We start from the raw sequence: 20,038 nt of genomic DNA, 5'->3' as shown, positions 1-20,038 counted from the left end.
TATTACAGCTTCTTTTCAGCTCGGTAATGTTCCCTCATTCCAGATCTTTTTAATAGTTTAACATATTTTACATTTTAGAATCACTTCTTCGATTCATCACGGTGTTTTAACATATTAAAACTTACTCCCTAATATGGAGCAGATGTTTTCATTGACCTCATTCAGTGCTCTCTTTTTTTTATTTAAATGCTTGAAGAAAAGAAACGAAAAAAGAAACAAAAAACATTACCTGCAATTATCATCATGGTCATAACATTATACAAAGTCCTGACTCCTGGTTCTGAACAAGAGCGCGTGACGCGTTCTGTTTTCCCGTTGACGTATTTGATCTTTTTTGCTTGCCGTAGTAGGAACTGCAACGTAATTCAGGTCCCGCCCAATTTCAATGGTCGTGCACCAATACATGCAACGCTCTCGTATTATCGCGTACTTAAATGCTAATGTATAAACACACTGAATAGTCTTTCGCCTGAGTGACGCCTTCGCCATTTTGCTTTAGCCTATTATTTGTATATATAAATCAGCATTAAACAAGGACACTAGTCTGATTCTACAAAGATTTGAGACGAAGCCACGGACGCTGTAAATACGCTCAAATAATTTGGCGGTTAACAGGAAGTTGCTGTGGTCCTGAATAGTAAATATTTTATTCAGTTTATCTTTTGAGTAGGTCCCACCCAGACCAAGCGTTGTACGATAGCTATGGTGTGAATGGGATATCATTGATAGCTTGCAAAGTGTTTGTCCAGTTGTTCGCGGAGTTATTTGTCCTGAAGCGCTGCTCTATTATGCGAGATGTCTAAACTACAGAAAACAAACGGTAAATATTTATGGTGGTGCCTCCAGTGCCTCGAATTCAGACCGGAGACCGTTACCAAAAACATCAAACATCTGAATCTGGGAATGTAAGTCATGCCATCTCTTTTCCTCGTAATTTAATATCTTCGTCATTAACTCGTAATCGTCTGTTTTTTATTTATTTTTATTTTTTACCATGAATTTATATGAATACTTTTTTTGACGTTATAATTTGTCTTTTAATTACACTGGTCCTAGATGTACATCTTTGTAGTCATTGAATGCAGCCACACATAGGGTGCGTCTGAATAAGCTAACGTTACCCTTTTTCTGTTGTCAGGGCACTGATCAGGGAGTCGGCCATTTTAAGGGCTGTCTCAATTGCAAAATTCTTACCGTACATTAACTTTCGCCCCCTAAAAATCCCCACAAGTTTTTTTTTATTTTTTTAAGTATACAAACCATTATTTAATTATAAACATACATCGCTATGTAATGTAGCCTAAATTATCCAGCTGTTATTTATAATCTATTTACGGCTGTAATGTTGCACATATATATATATATATATATATATATATATATATATATATATATATATATATATATATATATATATATATATATATATTAATTAGGGCTGCACGAGTTGAGGAAAATGTCAAAATTTGCGATTATTGAGGTCAATATTGCGATTGTGATATAAACGGTATCATGAGTCAACTTGCTTGCTTATCAAGGAAAATGTACACAGATTACTGATGAAATGCTGAAATATTTCTCAACTGAAACATACAAACTAGCAACAACAACAACTAGAAATGCACAGTGTTTTCAAATTAAACCAATCTTTTTTTTTACAAAGTTAAATAACAATAACATCTTTGCATTACTGCAGTCTTGTTGTTTTCTTAATTGTACAACTAAATAAAATAAATAGAACAATAAATAACTTAAACATTTTCACTGAAAATAAGATATTTTTAACATTTTGTCCAAACAAACAAGAACATTTATCATTGATTTGCATTTAACATTGCAAATCAATGCTAATTGAGAGATGGACAAATAAATGTGTCCCAAAAGCCTGAAACAAATTAAATGAATCCGATAACTCTTTAAAAAAAAAAGAAAAGAAAAAAAGAGAGAGAACGAAACAGGACTTAATGAAAAAATATTTTATTCAAGACGCATTGCTGTGACATCAACATGCATTTATCAGTCTTACAATCAATCACCATAAGAATGTCTACCTTCACCATGAACCTAAAATTTGGGTTCGATTACATTTTCTTCAACAGTTGTTCTCACGAAATTAATTTCAAACATAAATTCGATAAGAACACGGTGGAAATTATTAGCAACACCCAACTTAGTTATGTTTAATGTTTTATAAATAAAACCACAAGTATCGTCGGCAGGGTTTTAACCCCCCAATCATTAAGTGTGTTATGTAGTAGACTGACTCAGCTATTTCAGCTGTTATACGATAAACTGTACAATATGCGAGTGATTTACTCGCATTGTAGAGGGTTGCCCTGGTTGCATGATGAATTTTGACTTTAAGCCATGAAACAGGAAGTACTTGAAAGGCTAGGGATGCTCGGACACACCAAGGTGTGAGGGCCTGATCAATGCTGCTATTTTTTACAGGAACATGTTTGATAAGCCGAACAAAGAAGCATTCTACATTGTCATACACTTTTTATTTGATAAACTGAATCCCACTCGTGCCCAAGACGTCTTCAGGTAACTAGCTATACAGTAGCTAGTACTTTTTTAATTTTACAATCCTCATCTGTTGTGATTTGAATTGCTGATTCAAAATGTTATTGTTTGTATAGACATTGCTGGCCAATTTGGGATCATAAAGGTGATGCTGAGTTTCGCAAGGTGGCTTTTGCATGGCTCCAAGAGATAGCGGTATGTGCAATTTTGTGTTTTACACAAAACTTTGTTAATATTGTGCATTTTGTGTTCGTAGAGAATGTTTAGGGGCAAAAACGTTGAGTGTTGAGTAAAATGTGTTTAATATTAATGTATTTGACTATTTTACTAAATACTTTATTTGTACTCTTTATGCACCTTTACTGGTTTGTAATGTTATTTATTTTTTTTTTTTTTATATTTAGAATGAGGAAGGTAACACTTTTCCTAAGGTAGCTGCATCACATTTGCTCTCTGCTTTTGGACCAAGATTTATCAACTTGATGCTCCACTTATCTAAATATGTCATGCTGAAAACACTGAAGACACTGACCACAGGTATGCCATTATTATTAGGGCCCAAGCACTGAAAGTGTGCAGGGCCCTATTGTTTTCCTAAAGATCTGTGAAGCAATTTCCACAAAAACCAGGGTCCCTGTGGATCCTTAAAAAGCCCTTAATTCAGTTTTATCAAATTTAAGCCCATAAAAAGTCTTAAATGTTTTAAATGGTATAAGAAAAGTCTCTAGTATTTTAATGTCAAGAGGTTTTCAAGGAATTGTAATTATGGATTAATGTGATTTAATTTAATGTGAGCGCTGCACGTTTCAACAGGTTTCAGAGCAGTTCGCAGTCGCAGTGAATAGTCGATAATATAAATTGTGTTTTCATAATAGTTTGAAGCCGAAATTAAAAATAAATTGTGGTTAATTGCATATCCCTATGATTTACTGTTAATGTATTATGTCAATGTTTATTTATGGTGATTATAGCATATCTGCAAACTCGTCACCTTTCATAAAAATTTGTCATTCTGACATGGAAAAAGGCCATTTACGTGATTCATGCAGTTTCGAAGAGTCAGAATATGTTTGCAGATATTTAGGAAATATGCTAAGTTGTTTCTCCGAAAAACAATGCTACAGCCAGTTATTCTGCTTTGAAATGTGCGTTCCATGTCGGAATGTCTGTTTTTGTTTTGATCTGTGTATTATCCTGCAGACTGCCAATTTACTCAATAGTATTTTGACTCCCCGGGTTGTCATTTGGCAGTGTATTGTAGCCATAAAAGCCAGCAAACAAACTAGGTCAGAGATTGTAGATTCTACCTGACCTAAAAAGCCTCAGCATTCATCTGAATAGCTCTATGTTCAGAGGCATATTAAAATGCAGATAAATCAACTCATCAACTTAGAGTAAGGCTCGTTGCCTTCGATTGTCAATTGCGCTAGTTCTTGTTGTGTGTCCTCTACTGGCAACCGGCATGAGTGTCGAGTCTGAGGAGGGGGTAGGAGAAACAACCCTCTCCAATTTTTGAATTTGGATTTCAGTACCCATTTCAACCACTAGCTGTCAATGACTACGTTTACATGCTGTCAAATATCGGGTTATGGTCGGGATAAGGTCACTATTTGGGTTTCTGAAACATTCGGAATAACCCGTTTACATGCGTGAGTAGAGAGAGTTACTCCTGTATACATGGAATTTGTAATCAATTGGCAATATCCCGATGTAAACGGCGACGCACGGTTAGCGTCTGGACGTACGGACAACGTTAAAGGCCAATTTATACTTCTGCGTCGGGTGCGCGTAGAAGGTACGGCGTAGCATACGCATTGACGTGTACCATACGTCGTACCCTTCGCCGTACCCTGACGCGCACCTCCTCAAAAATGTAACTACGCGTCGCAGCGACGCGGACCGCAAGATCTGTGATTGGTCGGCTGGATAGCATCGCGTTTCCTCCTACGCATTTCCGGAATGATCTTCTGCACTCTGCATCGCCCGCCCGCCATTTTTAAATTCCGAAGATCAGTGAAGAGCCATGGAAATAGACCAAGTGACCGAGAGATTGCTTGAAGTGCGGAAATACAGCCATCTGTATGACTCCTTCAGTCACCATTGCTCGTAGACACCTAAACTCAAAACAGCTGCGAGGAATGTAAACACAGTGGAACATTAAAACCCACCCGCGCCAACTAGCGTTTCGGCGGTGTAACTGCAGAGCAACACAGACATTCGCAGAAGTATAAATGCTCACGACGGCGTCGCCTACGTGCGTAGCCTACGACGTACACTACGGCGTACACTCGACGCAGAAGTATAAATTGGCCTTAAGACGCAATGTGCGTCATTTCCGATTCTTCTTCCTGTATCCAAAGGCAACAACAACAACAGCAGCACGCGGATAATGAATAGTTCGGGGCAGATAGCGATCGCCTTTGTTTGCGCTTTCCTCCTCGCTCCAAAAGTGTGGTGCTGTGCTGCGTCTCGCCATGTTTACCTCTACTTCTTGTTTACTTCCGGTATACTGCACGCGGGTTTTTGTATGCGCCGTCTCTACTCAAAAGACCAAGATTCCTTGCGAATAGAACATGCGCAGAACACAAATCAATGTTCCTTTTGATGGGGATATGCCGATACGCGTTTACATGACCAAATATTCGGGTTAGAAAAGGGGTACCCCAGGGATAATATCCGGGTTTTTAAAAACCGGGATATGAGCATATCCGGGTTTTTGCCGGTGTTTACATGGCCGTGCGCGACCGGGTTATTGCTAATATCCCGGTTTTGAACGGGTTATTGGCTGCATGTAAACGTAGTCAGTATTTAATATTAACATAAACATAAATGTCATTTGGAGTGAAACAATGCTTATGAGCGTTTTATCTACTTGAAGGTGCTCACCCAAGCAGAACAATTATTTACTGTTGCCAGATTGATTACAGAAAACCATCTAAATGCAGACCAAACTAATCAAATTAACAAAAATTAAACCATAACTATATATTTTAATGTTTTTCCTCAAACAAAACCATTTGTGAAAATCCACGAAAAACATAGTCTCTTATATTTTACACAAAGTAGGTTATAGGCTACATTATTTGGCAACATGGGTTAAAAACGCAGCTAATGTTAACATTACATAAGATCGGAGAACAAATTTAATCATTCAAATAAGGGAGGAAGATGGGCATACTTTTAAATATACGCCTGCCCTGGTGTTTCTTATTTGTCGTCTCTTATTTTGGTCTGTGTCATACCTAGTTGAAAAAGTTCCCACTCGCCACTGGTGTTTAGGGCTGCAGGCTGTGCAGACATCTCTGCTTTTTACATTCGGGTCCAGTTGGGTTTGAAAAAAAATTCCGTTATTTTCTAATATCCAGGGATCAAATGATCATGTTCATGGTATGTTTTCAAATTGATATAATTGTGTTCTACATTTGTCACTTCAACAATTAGATGACCAGTGGGTCCCTGAGGCTGCAGCTGTACCAGCAAGTTCAAAGGAGCTGGAGATGAAAAGATTTCAGCTGGTGAAGAGACAATTCCAGAGAGTGACCGTAGAGCAGGACTGTCTTATACAAGACTATCAGAAAAGAGCTAAGTGAGTGGCCACATTCCTCCATTCACTGGTTGGAGCCACTGCACATCAGTTGAATCGGTTACATTACAGGAAGTCTTATTTTGTTAGATAATGCATCTTCAGGGTGTCCGTGGATCCTTAAAAAGTCTTAAGTCTTAAATTTGATTTTTATAATTTAAGGCCATAAAAAGTCTTATTTTTACTTATGAAAGGTCTTACATTTTCAATGCCAATTTGACTTAGACATATCTAAATGTTTTCCAAATTAGAACAATCTAATTCGCGTATTTTTTTATTTATTATTCTTTCTTTGTGGATTTGCTTGTTCACGTGACCTTTCGCGTCACATTCGCGGCAGCATTACGTCCATCTCCTGTACGCGAAACAGGAGGAGAGAAGGAGAAGCAAGTTGGTAAATGTCAGTTTAATTCTAAGTTCAGTCTTTATGTGCGTAGTGGTGTGCGATGTGTACTGTCTATTATGATATTGCAATCATTGTTTTAATTAACGATGTAGGCCTACGAGGCACTGCGAGCTGACATCGCTTTTGTCTATCGTGCTTTTACTGCTTGATGTGTGCAATTATAGGTATGTTCCCAAATTAGTTTTTGTCTGTTGTTTATATCATATTATGTTGTTATCATAGTCCTACAATATCACATCAGCAAGAGTTCCGTTTTCCTGTGCACAATTGCAAATGTGATATTTATTTTATATAACGTTAAATTAACAATAAATTTAACATTGTGAGTTACATATTATAAACAATAGTCAATATTGTTTGTTTTCCCTTTATTTCGCTGATGAGAATTTCTAAATGAAGCCATAGCAGAGTCTCAATGCAACAGACAGCGATGCTTTTTTTAAAGTGGAATCTGCATTTTGAACGAATCAATTTAATGATTCAACGAACAATCACTTGCTTCTTTCCCGAATGAATCAGCCGTTTGAACAAATAGGTTGAATGAATGATTCCCTGAACTCACTTAAGACAGTGACTTGCGCCACCTACTGGCAGTTTTAGTTTCACATTTAAAGTACCCTTTAATTAGAACTTTAAAATTAGAAATCAGTTCATATTTAACAATCTCATAGCTTTATTTATGCAATTGTAAATGCAGTGTAAATATATTAATGCCAGATCTGATGCCACTTCTGCGTCATCTCTGCACTGCAAATTATTTAATTCGACTGGTAACAGTGGTATTGTGTAATTATTCTAATAGAATTTAATTTGAATGTTAGAATTTGACATAAAAGGTGATGCATATATCTACAAATGTCCATATATAGGTGAAAATGCCCCTGGAAATCAATTTAAGATGGCAAATATTACCCCTTAATATTTTTTTTTATTTCTGTCACTGCTGTGAACTGACCACTGCATAGAATATGAAAAATATGAATATCTTCGTCAGTCAGCTGTCAACAACAGGCCTAAACCAGCCATGGCACCAAGCACAGAAACACAATCAGTAAAATATTATCTAATTATTATGAACAAAACTTTGAAAATATCGAGACATATTTTGTCAATATTGCACATCCCTAATCCATGGTATTCATTTTGATTTCTTCGGGTCTTAAAAAGCCTTAAATTTGACTTTAAAAAGTGTGCAGAAACCCTGATCTTATATTTAGACAATTTTACTTACTATTAGTTGCCTTTCATAGGTTCACTCAACGCTGCATAAGCTGATACTATGGAAATGCCTCCAGGTGTGGACATTGTCTGAAGTTCGCCAATTCATTGGCTGATGGCTCTTATTATGTCATCGCCATCATATAAGGACGTGCCCATTACATCAATCCTCAGATTTTGTATGGTCAAGCAGCCTAGGCTGTGCAATTAATAGAAATAAAACCGTGAGTAACTCATTACTTGCCGGTGTTTGCAGCGTCTCAGAGTGGGTCAGTTTTTTTTAATAAATGCTGCTCCAGACAAACTCTATCTCTGCATATGCTCTGAGTTTTGGTTGCTTTAACATGCATTTGGGAACGCAACAACGGCAACCATCTTTCCATACTTGTAATAAGAAGTGCCAAAAAAATCAACAAAAGACAAGCTTTAAGGGCTCCCTCAAAATAAAAGTTAGATGGTTTAACGTTCAAACGTTTGATTGTTTCATTACAACATTATTACATTGTTACATTACAACTATAAAATTACAATACTAATATTTATGGCTGTCTTAATTTCTTCATTTTCAAAAATTAAGAAATTAAGACAGCCATAACTATTAGTATTGTAATTTTATAGTTGTAATGTAAAATAAAATGATTGGTATTATAAAACTTTTCCTTCTCAATTTTTATAGTGAAATTACAATAGTAGTAATTACTTTGTTTTTAGTAATTTTGTTAATTTAATAATAATACTAATAATAATGAGACGGATTAATGATGCTGAAAATTCAAATGCATTTTAAAATGTATTCGAAAAGAAATGTTATTTTAATTTATACAAATATTTCACAACATTACTGTTTTTGCTGTATTTTGGATCAAATAAATGCAGCCTTGGTGAGCAGAAGAGACTTCTTTTAAAAACAAAAAGTCTTACCGTGCTGTGTGATCAAGGGCTTAGGGTGTTCCATTTAAATGCATTGCAAGGATAGTGGGCACTCGTTGCGTGTACGCGTGAACGAGACAGAGGGAAGTTAGTGAGGAAAGGGCTTAATTTTTTTTTACTTAAACACAGCCCAGGGGTCCGTTCTTCATACGTGGATTACTCAATTAGCTGGATTTCATTGTTGACGATTTGACATGATCCAAATTGTTGGATTGCTATATTCTTCAAAGCTCACCTGGAGTTGCTGGCATAGCAACAGGTCCGTAAACTCAAACCTTCTCGGTAGCAGGCTTATTTCATGTAAATAGGATTAGATTGCATCCGTTTAAGCGAAGGTGATCCTTAAAGTCTGTCCCAGCCACAGCTACTTTCTTGCAAGACTTCCTTATTGAACCAGGAACAATTATAATTTAAAATGATAATGATTTAAAAAAAAAAATTGCAAATAATATTATAATGTTGTGTAGTCTATCATGATATAGATAGACAGTTTTACTTATTGAGAAATTTATTCGAATGGGAATAATTACCTAATAATTTTATTGGAGTCTTACACACAGTAGGTCTAAGTTAGTCTAAGCCGTGCATTAATTTGCAGCTATTATGGGAAAAATGGAAATAATTGGCAATCATGTAACACACAGTACATTTCATTTATCTATTATAACTTTTTTGTCGTATTGGTCGCTTGGCTGTTTCCTTATAAAGGTCCAGAAATTCTAGTTTTTTGTCAGGTGTGTGATGTTCTTTTTTAATATGTCATTACGTTGCTGTCTTCCGGCCAGCCAATCGCTGCATTGCTGATTATGGTTTCAAGTATCGTTATATCTGCCCTTTCCAATGAACACAAGAACGTGCTGTAATCTCAGACAACTTAATCCAGATATTTTAATCTTATCCGCAAATTTGTTTGAAGAACCAAATTATCTAGAGATCAGTTATCATGATTAGAAGATCTGGCATCTGTCAAATCATCTCAGATGTTTTAAGAGAGGTACAAAGAACAGACCCCTGGGCTTTCAGTTTTTGCATAAATTACATACTCTCTTGAGTAGGTACTTATTTTGAATTAGTAATTACTTCACGACCGCTAAAAAAGTATGTTATATATAGTATAAATACTATATATATGGCTATATGGCTCAGTACTAGGACCACTGCTGTTCACTCTGTACATGCTACCATTAGGATATATCATTAGGAAGCATGGAATTAGCTTTCACTGTTATGCCGATGATACTCAGCTCTATATTTCTTCACAACCTAACGAAAACTACCAATTCACAAAATTACCGGAATGCATAGCTGATATAAAAAATTGGATGACTAGTAATTTCCTACTACTAAATTCTGAAAAAACAGAGATTCTAATTATTGGACAAAAAACTTCAAGTAATGATCTAGAATACTGTCTAACACTTGATGGCTGCTCTGTTAAGTCTTCGTCGTCGGTTAGGAACCTGGGTGTGCTCTTTGATACCAATCTTTCATTTGAAAGTCACGTGTCTAGTATCTGTAAAACGGCATTTTTCCATCTTAAAAATATATCTAAATTATGCCATATGCTCTCAATGAACAAATGCGGAACAATTAGTTCATGTGTTCATGACCTCTACTGGGTGGTTGCCCTGCATGCTTAATAAACAAACTACAGCTGGTCCAAAACGCAGCAGCTCGAGTTCTTACCAGAACCAGGAAGTATGACGATATTAGCCCCGTTCTATCAACACTGCACTGGCTCCCTATTAAACATGGTATACATTTTAAAATATTGCTGATTACTTACAAAGCACTAAATGGTTTAGCTCCGCAGTACTTGAGCGAGCTCTTAACGCATTATAGTCCTTCACGTCTATTGCGATCTCAAAATTCCGGCCAGTTGATCGACTGATCGAGTCAAAATCGACTGCTGGCGGTAGATCCTTTTCCTATTTAGCACCAAAACTTTGGAACAGTCTTCCTACCATTGTCCGGGAAGCAGACACACTCTGTCAGTTCAGAGCTAGACTAAAAACACATCTCTTTGACCTAGCATACACATAACACATTATAGACTTCTATAATTCAATGTTAGGCTGCATAGATCAGGTCAGCCGGAACCGGGAACACTTCCCATAAATTCTGATGTACTCGTTACATCATAAGAAGAATGGCATCTACGCTAATTTGAGTGTTTTTGTTTATCCCGAGGTTTTCCCGCAGCCTGCTGGATCCAGGCTGTATCCAGATCTGATGAAGGACCTGCGCCTGGACCTGATGTCATAGCGGGGTGCTAAAGTGCCAACTAGTTTCTCCTTATGGAGGATCCCTTTACAACTCTACAGATAAAGCGTTGTCGGGAAAATTCGGTTCGCGGATCTACCCCGAAGTGATAAAATCAAAAATGTTAAGGCCAGACAAGTAGTTTTTTAAGGCTTGGTTTGTTGGGAATTACAAACCTGCGCACATATATTCAAACGCGCATACCAATAGACTGAACTCGTAATACGCATGTGCACGCCATCAGCGTTCTCACAGGTTTCGCGTTTAAAGTCTGTGTAGAGTTTCCTGTTAAAACGGTGTCGTGTTAGCGGCACCTAAGTTAATAACTAATGATCGTTGTGACGGAAGTGAATCAATCAAATGAACTTTAGCTGGAAAATAACTTTATTCAAGAACTGCTATAAAGCCAAAACAATCTCTGTTACTTTAAACTATCCTTGTATCTCTGCAAAGCCGCTTTGGAACAATCTACATTTTTAAAAGCGCTATATAAATGAAGATGACTTGACTAGTATGAATGGACGTACTACATTCGCCATGTTTTCATTATCATATGACCTACCAGCGTCAGTTACATAATTGCCATTCACTGCCATTCATAAATCCTCTCCTGTGGCCTCATGGGATTGTAAAGTGTCCATCGTATGCATACTTCCGAATCACGCTGGAAGAAGTTGGTCATTGGGTACTTTTTGCCTACTCTTTTATGAGTACTTCTGAATTTGGAGGACATACTTCTTTTGTCACATACTGTTTTTCACCTACTATATAGTAGGGAAGGATGCGATTTCAGATGCTTGCCTGGAGTCAAACCAACACTACACATTTTCAAACTCAAACTAATCAAACACACCTGATTCAATTAATCAGTCGTTAGTAGAGACTCCAAGACCATAAATATATGGGTAAGATAAGGCTTGCCATGTGGTGTCTCGTTTCCTATACATAGCTTACCATACTTGTCCTTTTCTGCTGCTTCCTTCATCAAAATCTGAGGATTGATGCCATGTGTGTGTCCTTATATGATGTCGATGACACATTTCTTTACGGGCTTCAGACAATCGTCACAGCTGAGGCAGTTCTCATAGCGTCAGCTACTGTTGCAGGGTCTCATTCCCTACTCAGGAAACCAGGGTTACATGCGTAACCAAGATGGGTTTTTTGTGTGTTTTTTTTCAGAGGTCTGGAAAAGTCTTTGAGGGACCTTGATGCAGAGGATGCCAAATATGATAATTTGCTTAAGTAAATCTCTACAATATTTTTTTCACCGCTTTGTTGAAGTAAATTGCACAAATAATTTTCACTTAACTAAAAACAATGTTTCTTGTTTGTAGAAAACATGACTGTAATGCAGATTTAAAGGAAGACATTATTGCAAAAAATCGAAAGGTTTGCACCACATGTTGTTCACTTTCTTTTTCTAATAAGTAATATCTTGACTGCTGAAATGTCAGTACTAATATTTCTAATATATATATATATATATATTTTTTTTTTTTTTTTGTGTGTGTAAACTACGTTCTCAGGTGCGAGGCCTTTGGAATGAGACAGACAGAGTCTTATCCACCTTTGAAGGAGAACGAAAGGTAATGGAGAGTGTGATCCATGGACAGGTGGACCAGTACATCTTGGGTGGGCAGAACCTGAGTGTGAAGTTGCCTGCAGTTCTCCGTGAAAGCATGGAGCAACTATCCCACCAGGTGAGATCTACAGGCAGAAAAGGAAAACTTTAACTTGTGAAAATGTATGCGTTTTGTGTTTATGAACATGTGATGCATTTCCTAAAATCTCAATAGATCAGCATTTCTATTTTGGTGTTGAAAATTCTTACAGTAAGTTTTATTTGTGTCCATAGTCCAGTGTTGGTTGCTTGTATGAGGGAGGGCAGCCTGTCATCGTGCCTTTGTTGGAGCTTCTAAATGAGGGATTACATGTCCTTAGTGAGGAGAGAGCGAAAATTAGAGGCCCGAGTGTACAGCTTCAACACAAAGACCTTCAGGAGAATGCCTTGCTTTTCAGCCGCTCAAAAGAAAACCTTAAGCTTATCAGGTACAATTAAACGTGCTCTTGAACATTTAATTATCAAGTTATGTATCCTTTACACTTAGTGTTATTTAAATGACTGACCATATGTCTGGATTAGTTTAAGTTGTTTGTTAAACGTTACATTAAAAGACAAAATGAAAAACAAAAACACCTGGTTTCATATCATTTTGAAAATTATTGTCACCAGTGAGTTAATCTCTGATTGATCAATGTCTAATTTGATTCATGTGTTGACAATTTAAATCTGTGGCCATACCCTCTGGGTTCACAGTCACCTGAGTATAATGGTATGTGAAGGAACACAATGAATTTGGGGACCTTTAACTGCTTGCTTAGCTTTTGAACATATAATAGTATTTCAGTTTAACACTTGAAGTCAAATGTTTAGAAGGTACAATTTACTTACTTTTTTTTTCTTGAAAATTGATTTTAATCTTTCCAGGCGGAAACTGATTAAAGAGGATGCAACCGAGATCAAGGTCTCTATTAGAAGAATGGAGGAGGACTGGGAGAACAAGTGGGCAGTGTGTTTGAAAAACACACCTCTGACCTCTTTTCTTATAGAGGATCCTGTAAGTGAAGTCATTGCTGCTTTTAAATCTATGCTGCCAGTTTAGCCATTTAGGTTCACTGGTCATGCAGTTCACTTTGTCTTCTCTGAAACTTTGCTGTGTCCAGATTATACAAAGCAGTACGTATACAGAAGTCACACGTTTAGTTTGGTGCGTCTTTATCAATGTTCTGAGTCTGACTTTGTTTGAATGAGGATAATCTGCTTTCTGTAACATTTAATAGGCTCTTGACTTTGTCTCTCCAATGGCTCCTCTCTCATTTGAGCCGGCTTCTGAGGCTAGCTTTGAGGCTAGTGTCCTCTCACAATATCCTTATAAACTACCTGGTAAGTTAACAGCTTAAATGGGTGCATTATGTGATATCTTTCTTCTGTAGAGATGGTGTAATTATCCTTTTTTTCTTTTTCTTTTTTTTTTCTCCCTCACTTTTGAGAACTGCTAGAGCAGCCGTCAAAAAGAAAACCAGAGGTAACAGTGACAGATGTCCATTTTGAGCCAGAAGTCCAACTGGAGCCAGAGCTCAAAATGTAAAGCAAAATTTGAGTCTTTCTAAATAGTGAATGTTTGGAAAATAACTTTTGTTCAATTTTCATGGAAACAAAGTGTAACTTCCTCCCCAATTTCTCAACAGCACTTCAATGGCAGCTGAAGATAAGGGGGTTCGCTTTTCCAAAAAAACGACGACTTATGACGCACCACCATGTCAATCTCCCTTGCTTTACCCGGTTAAAATTCAGTCTGTGACCCAGACAGCCAGTCCAGTACAGGTAGTTCTGTATTGCTAAGCTCTATGCTTTTTCTGCTTGTATCTCTTCATTTTAGCCAGGGCTTGACATTAACTTTTTGAGGCAAATTTATGTTTCACTTGTCCATGCACAAAAGTCACTTGTCCGGGTAAAGATTTATAATTTTATAATTTATTTTTTTGTGTTTTGCTAATGCAGAATTCGAACAAACCATTGAAAGCATCCAAACACTATCAATATTAATAAAATTCAGTTGAAACAGTAGAAAGGAACATGTCCCAAGAATAGAGTTCCCCTTCAACAAGAAATAAGGATCTCCAGACTCCATAATACAAAGTAATACTTTGCACGCTGGTGTGCAGTGTATCACCAGAGGTAGTAGAGGCTGATTTACCAAGGGATACTTTAAAACGTGTAAGTTAGCTATTTTACACCTGAACATTAGCTAATATTTAACTATGTACATTTAACCAATACAAATGCTGTTAATGCTTGTTTACAGTACACGGCTGCCGACGCTAGCTAGCTAGCTAACTTCACTTACTTGTCAGCCAGGTTGGGTTGCCACCGACAGACGCCACAGAATATTACTCCGTCTTCATAAATAACCCAGTCGAATTCATCTTTCCATTTGGTTACAAATTTTCGTTCCCGTTTTAATTCGTATGGTGCTGTTGGTGTAAGGTGACTTGTTTTTGGAGCTTTTCCTGGCCACACTCTCCACCACTGTTCTTTGAGGCAGGTAATAATGTTTAAACTTGGACCGACTCCTGATTGGCCAATCAAAGCATTCTGAGTGAGTTGGACGCTGGTTCGACGGATTGTGGGGAAAAAAATGTGTTAGTTTCAAATCGGTAAAATTAAATCTGTAAAATAGACATAATGAGTGGCACATAACGTGAAGTAACATGGCATTTTATTTTGTTTGAAATTTAACTTGTCCAGTGGGACAACTCATTTTCTCTTCTACTTGTCCTACAAAAAAATCCACTTGTCCCGGACAAGCGGACAAGCCTTAATGTCGAGCCCTGATTTTAGCCCCATGCATGGTGGCACAAATAAAAACCCTATCTCAGTTGCTGTGTTTGCAGTTTAGTGCCTTGTAGATTTTGCTCTGGGAAACTGATACATGAGCAGTCCTGAGCAGTGCACTACTCATCACAAGTTTTCCCTATATCAAACTTGCTCTCTGATGACCGGTGCGAACTGAGAGAAATCGCCACGGACAGATACGGAGCAGACAATCCTCTGCTTGAGTTTATATAAATGTACTGTGTGAAAAGGTTAATTTTACAATCTGTGCTTTCTGGAATAACCCCAGAAGTACATGCAAATAATGGAATGTTTGCTTGCATTATACTTGATCTGTGAGCATGTTTGAAAACTGTTGATGCATGTATTTCTGCCTTAGTTTACCCCCTGGAGAGCTGTAAGTTCCACCTTGTTTGTTGTTTTCAACATGACTTGTACCCCCCTCCCCCCTCTCTCCCCTCCCTCCCCTCTCTCTTGCAGCCTAGCCACAGGAGAAGTCTGCACTCAACAAAGACCTCTGTCCTAAAGAACAAGGCTCAAATTTTAGATTTGGAGTATGACAACTTAGCAAGTCAAGTATGTAATTTTTATAAAAAAATTTAAGTACACAGGTCATTTAATACAACTACTGAGGACATTTAAGATTTAACTTCGCCTTTAAATTACTGAACTAATATTGAGTTGCATAACCATTGTTTTTGATAACTGCGTTGCATTGAGTCAATCAACGTCTGGAACTAGAAACTGGTATTTCAGCCCAGTATGAATGAAATGCATTCCACAGTTCCTGTGAATTTTGGGGTTTTGCTTCAGAAGCTGCATTCTTAATGTCACTCCAAGTTTTTAATAGGGTTGAGGTCAGGGGATTGAGCTGGCCACTCCATTACCTCAGTCCTTTTTGTCTGGAACCAAGATGTTGCTTGTCTTCAACTAGACAATGACCCCAAAGCACACGAGTGAGCACTTGTATGCTTGGGGGTTGTTGTCTAGTTGAAAGACCCTTTTGAAGGGCATTTCCTCTTCGGCAAAGGGCAACAATCTCTTCAAGTATTTAGATGTATTCAAACTGATCTATCCCTGGTGTACAATAAAATAGGCACAACACCGTAGTATGAAAAACATCCTAATACCAAGATTTTTGCGCCACCATGCTTCTGTCTTCACAGTGTACTGTGGCTTGAATTTAGTACCCGCCTGACGTACTGTAGATGAACACTAGACCCGAAAAGAACGATTTTACTCATCAGTCCACAGAATTACGACATTTTTCTTTGGAACAATTGATATGTTCCTTGGCAAATTTTAACCGATTCTGTACATGCTTTTTTTAACAATGGTGCTTTATGGGGGCTTATAGCTTAGCTTCGATCAAACGTCTTCTGACTATAACGGTACTTATAGGTCATTTTAGATCTTTGTTTTTTTATTTATTTATCACAACTTAACAAATAAAAATTGCCGTGTTTGCAGTTTAGTGCCTTGTAGATTTTGTTCTGGGAAACTGATACATGGGCAGTCCTGAGCAGTGCACTACTCATCACAAGTTTTCCCTATATCAAACCTGCTCTCTGATGACCGGTGCGAACTGAGAGAAATCGCCACGGACAGATACGGAGCAGACAATCCTCTGCTTGAGTTTATATAAAGTGAAAGGTTAAGTAAAAGGTTAATTTGCTGTTTGGTTCCCAGTTTGCAGAGGCAGTGATCATGAGTCCAGTCAATGGAAGGAGTGATGTGGACCTTGGGCAGTTACTAAATGCCATATCTGACCCTTTTTCAGCTAGGAAACAACTATGCCGCACCCCTGAGAGTCTAAGTACAAGTCTTTTGATTTCTTCTCCATTTTAAGTATTTTGAGTTATAAATAGTAAGCTCACTCTTCATTAGAAATATTTTTAAACTTGTAGCCTAGCTTTGTTTATTTATCTTTTTTAATAAACTCTCCCTAGTTAAGGATGTAAGAAGTTCGTGGAGAAAAGCTGTGGAGGAAGGCATGGCTGAGAAGAAACAAGCGTCTTGGAATCAGCATGACAGTCTTTCTTGGCTCAAAACGCCAATGGTTGAGGTGAACAGCCCTGGCACAAGACCAAGTCCAGAGCCTTCCCTCTTATTTTCAACTACTCTTGCCCATTGTACTCCCCCTCCTGTCCAGCAGGGGTCACCCCTTCACTCAACTGTGTCATGGGACTCCTCGCAGCTGGAGGCTTTTAACAGCCAAAGCTCAAGTGATGTTATTAAATTCAACATTGCTCAGGAGGAGCTCCCAAATCTTTTTGAGGATGAGGTGTCATTTAACAGTGACTGCTCAGAGGAGAGCCACGGTAACAAGGAGCGAGAGGAAGAACTTATACTGCCACCTGTTGAACTGATGACACAAATGTGCTTGGAGCCCTCTTTAGATAAATCCCCTTTCAAAGACACCCCAGTACATTCAAGGAAGAGCCCAGGTTTGAGCCACTGGACTGCTGACGAGAGGCTTTTCTTTCTTGATCTAGACAAACTTGAGAGTCTTTCCCCTCCTTCTCCTGCAGAGAAATTCACCCTGCCCAGTTTAGTGAATTTGACTCTTGACGAATACTAACATATCTTAATAAACAACTATAATTGTTTACATACTAGTATGATGCAAAATGTGTCTGCTAAATGAAATTAATTTACTGCTTGATGTGCTTTCACTTGATCTAATCACAAGGGCTTTGAACCTTTTTAAAGCTACTATCAACTAACTCATTTGTCTGAACCATGTGAATTCTTATGACATCAATACTAAACTTTAGTATGTACAAACTAATTGTAAAAGGTAAATATTAGCTAAAAATGTTGGTGTTCATGTTTTGTAATAAAGACTATATTTTTTGCAAACCCTCATTTATCTCTGGTTCATTTTTAAATGTATTTATTTTCCTTTGACTGATTTTAATTTGTGCAACTGTACAATAACAAACTACAAACATTAGTTTACTGAAAATAAATACCCAGCCACCTGTTAATCATGGTGCGCACTACTCTGTGTATCTGTGGTATTAATGAGTCTGTGTAGGGCGGAAGACAGAGAGAAATGTGTAGCAGCGAGTCACTCATGGGCGGGTTCATCCGCCTCCAGCAGCAGTCAGTCCGAGAAACCCGAGAGCGCACCAAAGTAACAAACACAAACATGGCGCCTACTTGCTGCCGTACAGGCTAGCGTTGTACAGAAACAAAGTTACAAGGAATAAACAACGCGCTCACACTGGGTGGACGTTTTATTCTCGCTCGAGACGGAGTGGACCGAAAGTTGCAACTTGCCTACATGTCAACGTGTTTTCCTGTAGTGCTCTGAACGGCTGGTACGTACTGTTGCGTTTGAAGTTGCTTCATGTAGACAATCGCATTAAGTTGTTGCATATTCTCCGGCTGGTAGTTTCGGAATGACTTGTAATGTGTTATTTTCGCTGTCGTTCTTTTAAGGCTTGTTTATTTCCACGAGTCGGTCGACATTTCTGTTAAAACACAAAATTTCGTTTGCTTTTTATTGCCTCAAAGTAAGTGTGATCGAGTTGTGTGTGTGTGTGTGAAGTTGTTCGATCTCGTGAAAATGCAACAGTTGGACACCGGAGCTAGTTCACAGGCCTCGTTAGGAGAGAGATACTGGCTGTATCAAAATCTAGTGTAGCCTACTAGACAACATGAAATTACACGCACATGATGTCTTATAGGCAGTTCCCTATTTTTTGAGATAGCTGTGTTGTCTGAAATAAAGCGTGTAGGGAGTGTCAGGTCAGCGTGCAGGTACTGCACTTACATCCGCCTGTTTTAAGTTACAGGCGATATTCATAAGCCAATTCATATATATATAGTGTGTGTGTGAAAAATCAATACAAAAATACGCATAAGATCTACATTCTACGTGTCTAATAAATATTTATAAATATATATATATATATATATATATATATATATATATATATATATATATATATATATATATATCATAAAATATAGTATAATGTAGGCGGGAAAATATTTGGGACATTTATGACCCCTTGTATCACAGACAAGGCTTAAGTCTAGTTTTAGACTAAAATGCATGTTTGAACTGAAAGCCACTTGCACTGAATAAGATAGGCTACACACCAGTAACCTGCAGCTACTTTTCTAGGCACGTTTATAAAAGCTACTTAAATGCCCTTAATGAACTAAAGACCATTCCTAGCTTAGTCTAAGCCCTGCCTGTGAAACCATGCTTAAGTCTCAGTTTTGCCTCAAGGCCTGGTTAAAGTGTACGAACATGCCATTTTTGATGATATTTATCTAGTTCTTATTGGATTTAAAGGAGACATTGTATTGCCATTGAGTCCTCTATAACAGAGATGGAAATTTGTATTTGGTATGTTTACAGATTAAAATTTTAATTCGTTAAAGCTCTTTGCATATTTGTACTCTGTGCATATGGATGGTTGACATGTCAGGCAGTGACACTGTGTGACAAAACTGTTAAACATCAGAACATACAAATTAATTTACAGTTATAAATAGGCCTACATGCTGTGCAGAAATGATAACAATGGTAACCAGTTACATCATTGTCCTCTATATACACCATATGTATTTGGTGTATTTAAAAAAAAAAGAAAAGTGTTATTTGCCAACTGACCATATGCTAATTCAAGGATACGAGTTTGTTGTTTTCATACTTTTTTTTTTATGTTTAGAGGGAGATGCTTGTATAAGAAGCTTG

The 20,038-nt window shown here is 37.6% G+C and overlaps 2 protein-coding genes across 8 annotated transcripts in view; both read left to right on the top strand.

The window, feature by feature from the left end:
- The first annotated feature begins 395 nt into the window (after window positions 1-395).
- Window positions 396-18,189, top strand: haus6 (HAUS augmin-like complex, subunit 6). Of its 4 annotated transcripts, none has more exons than XM_082151855.1 (16): window positions 396-905; window positions 2,452-2,547; window positions 2,643-2,721; window positions 2,931-3,063; window positions 5,968-6,112; window positions 12,105-12,167; window positions 12,260-12,314; window positions 12,452-12,625; window positions 12,781-12,974; window positions 13,414-13,543; window positions 13,767-13,869; window positions 13,986-14,070; window positions 14,175-14,310; window positions 15,802-15,897; window positions 17,011-17,137; window positions 17,271-18,189. In XM_082151855.1, exons 1-16 carry the CDS (start codon window positions 796-798, stop codon window positions 17,900-17,902), a joined length of 2,358 nt encoding a protein of 785 aa, XP_082007981.1. In that variant the 5' UTR covers window positions 396-795; the 3' UTR covers window positions 17,903-18,189. The 4 variants fall into 4 exon arrangements, with proteins under 4 accessions (XP_082007981.1, XP_082007982.1, XP_082007983.1 ...); XM_082151857.1 differs by having other exon boundaries at window positions 397-820; window positions 13,977-14,070; XM_082151854.1 differs by having other exon boundaries at window positions 398-905; window positions 13,977-14,070.
- Window positions 18,190-18,407: 218 nt separating this feature from the next.
- The window catches only part of dennd4c (DENN/MADD domain containing 4C), a gene marked incomplete at its 3' end in the record, with an annotated part of 112,450 nt that continues 110,819 nt past the window's right edge, over window positions 18,408-20,038 (top strand). For 3 of the 4 annotated variants that reach the window (XM_082151106.1, XM_082151105.1, XM_082151104.1), the window contains exon 1: window positions 18,409-18,647. Of the gene's footprint in view, window positions 18,648-20,038 lie in introns of all 4 variants that reach the window. The other variant, XM_082151107.1, reaches the window with a different exon arrangement.

Source organism: Leuciscus leuciscus, assembly GCF_965113295.1.
Source record: "Leuciscus leuciscus genome assembly, chromosome: 2".
Taxonomy (NCBI): Eukaryota; Metazoa; Chordata; class Actinopteri; order Cypriniformes; family Leuciscidae; genus Leuciscus; species Leuciscus leuciscus.
This window is presented reverse-complemented; position numbering and strand designations above follow the sequence as displayed.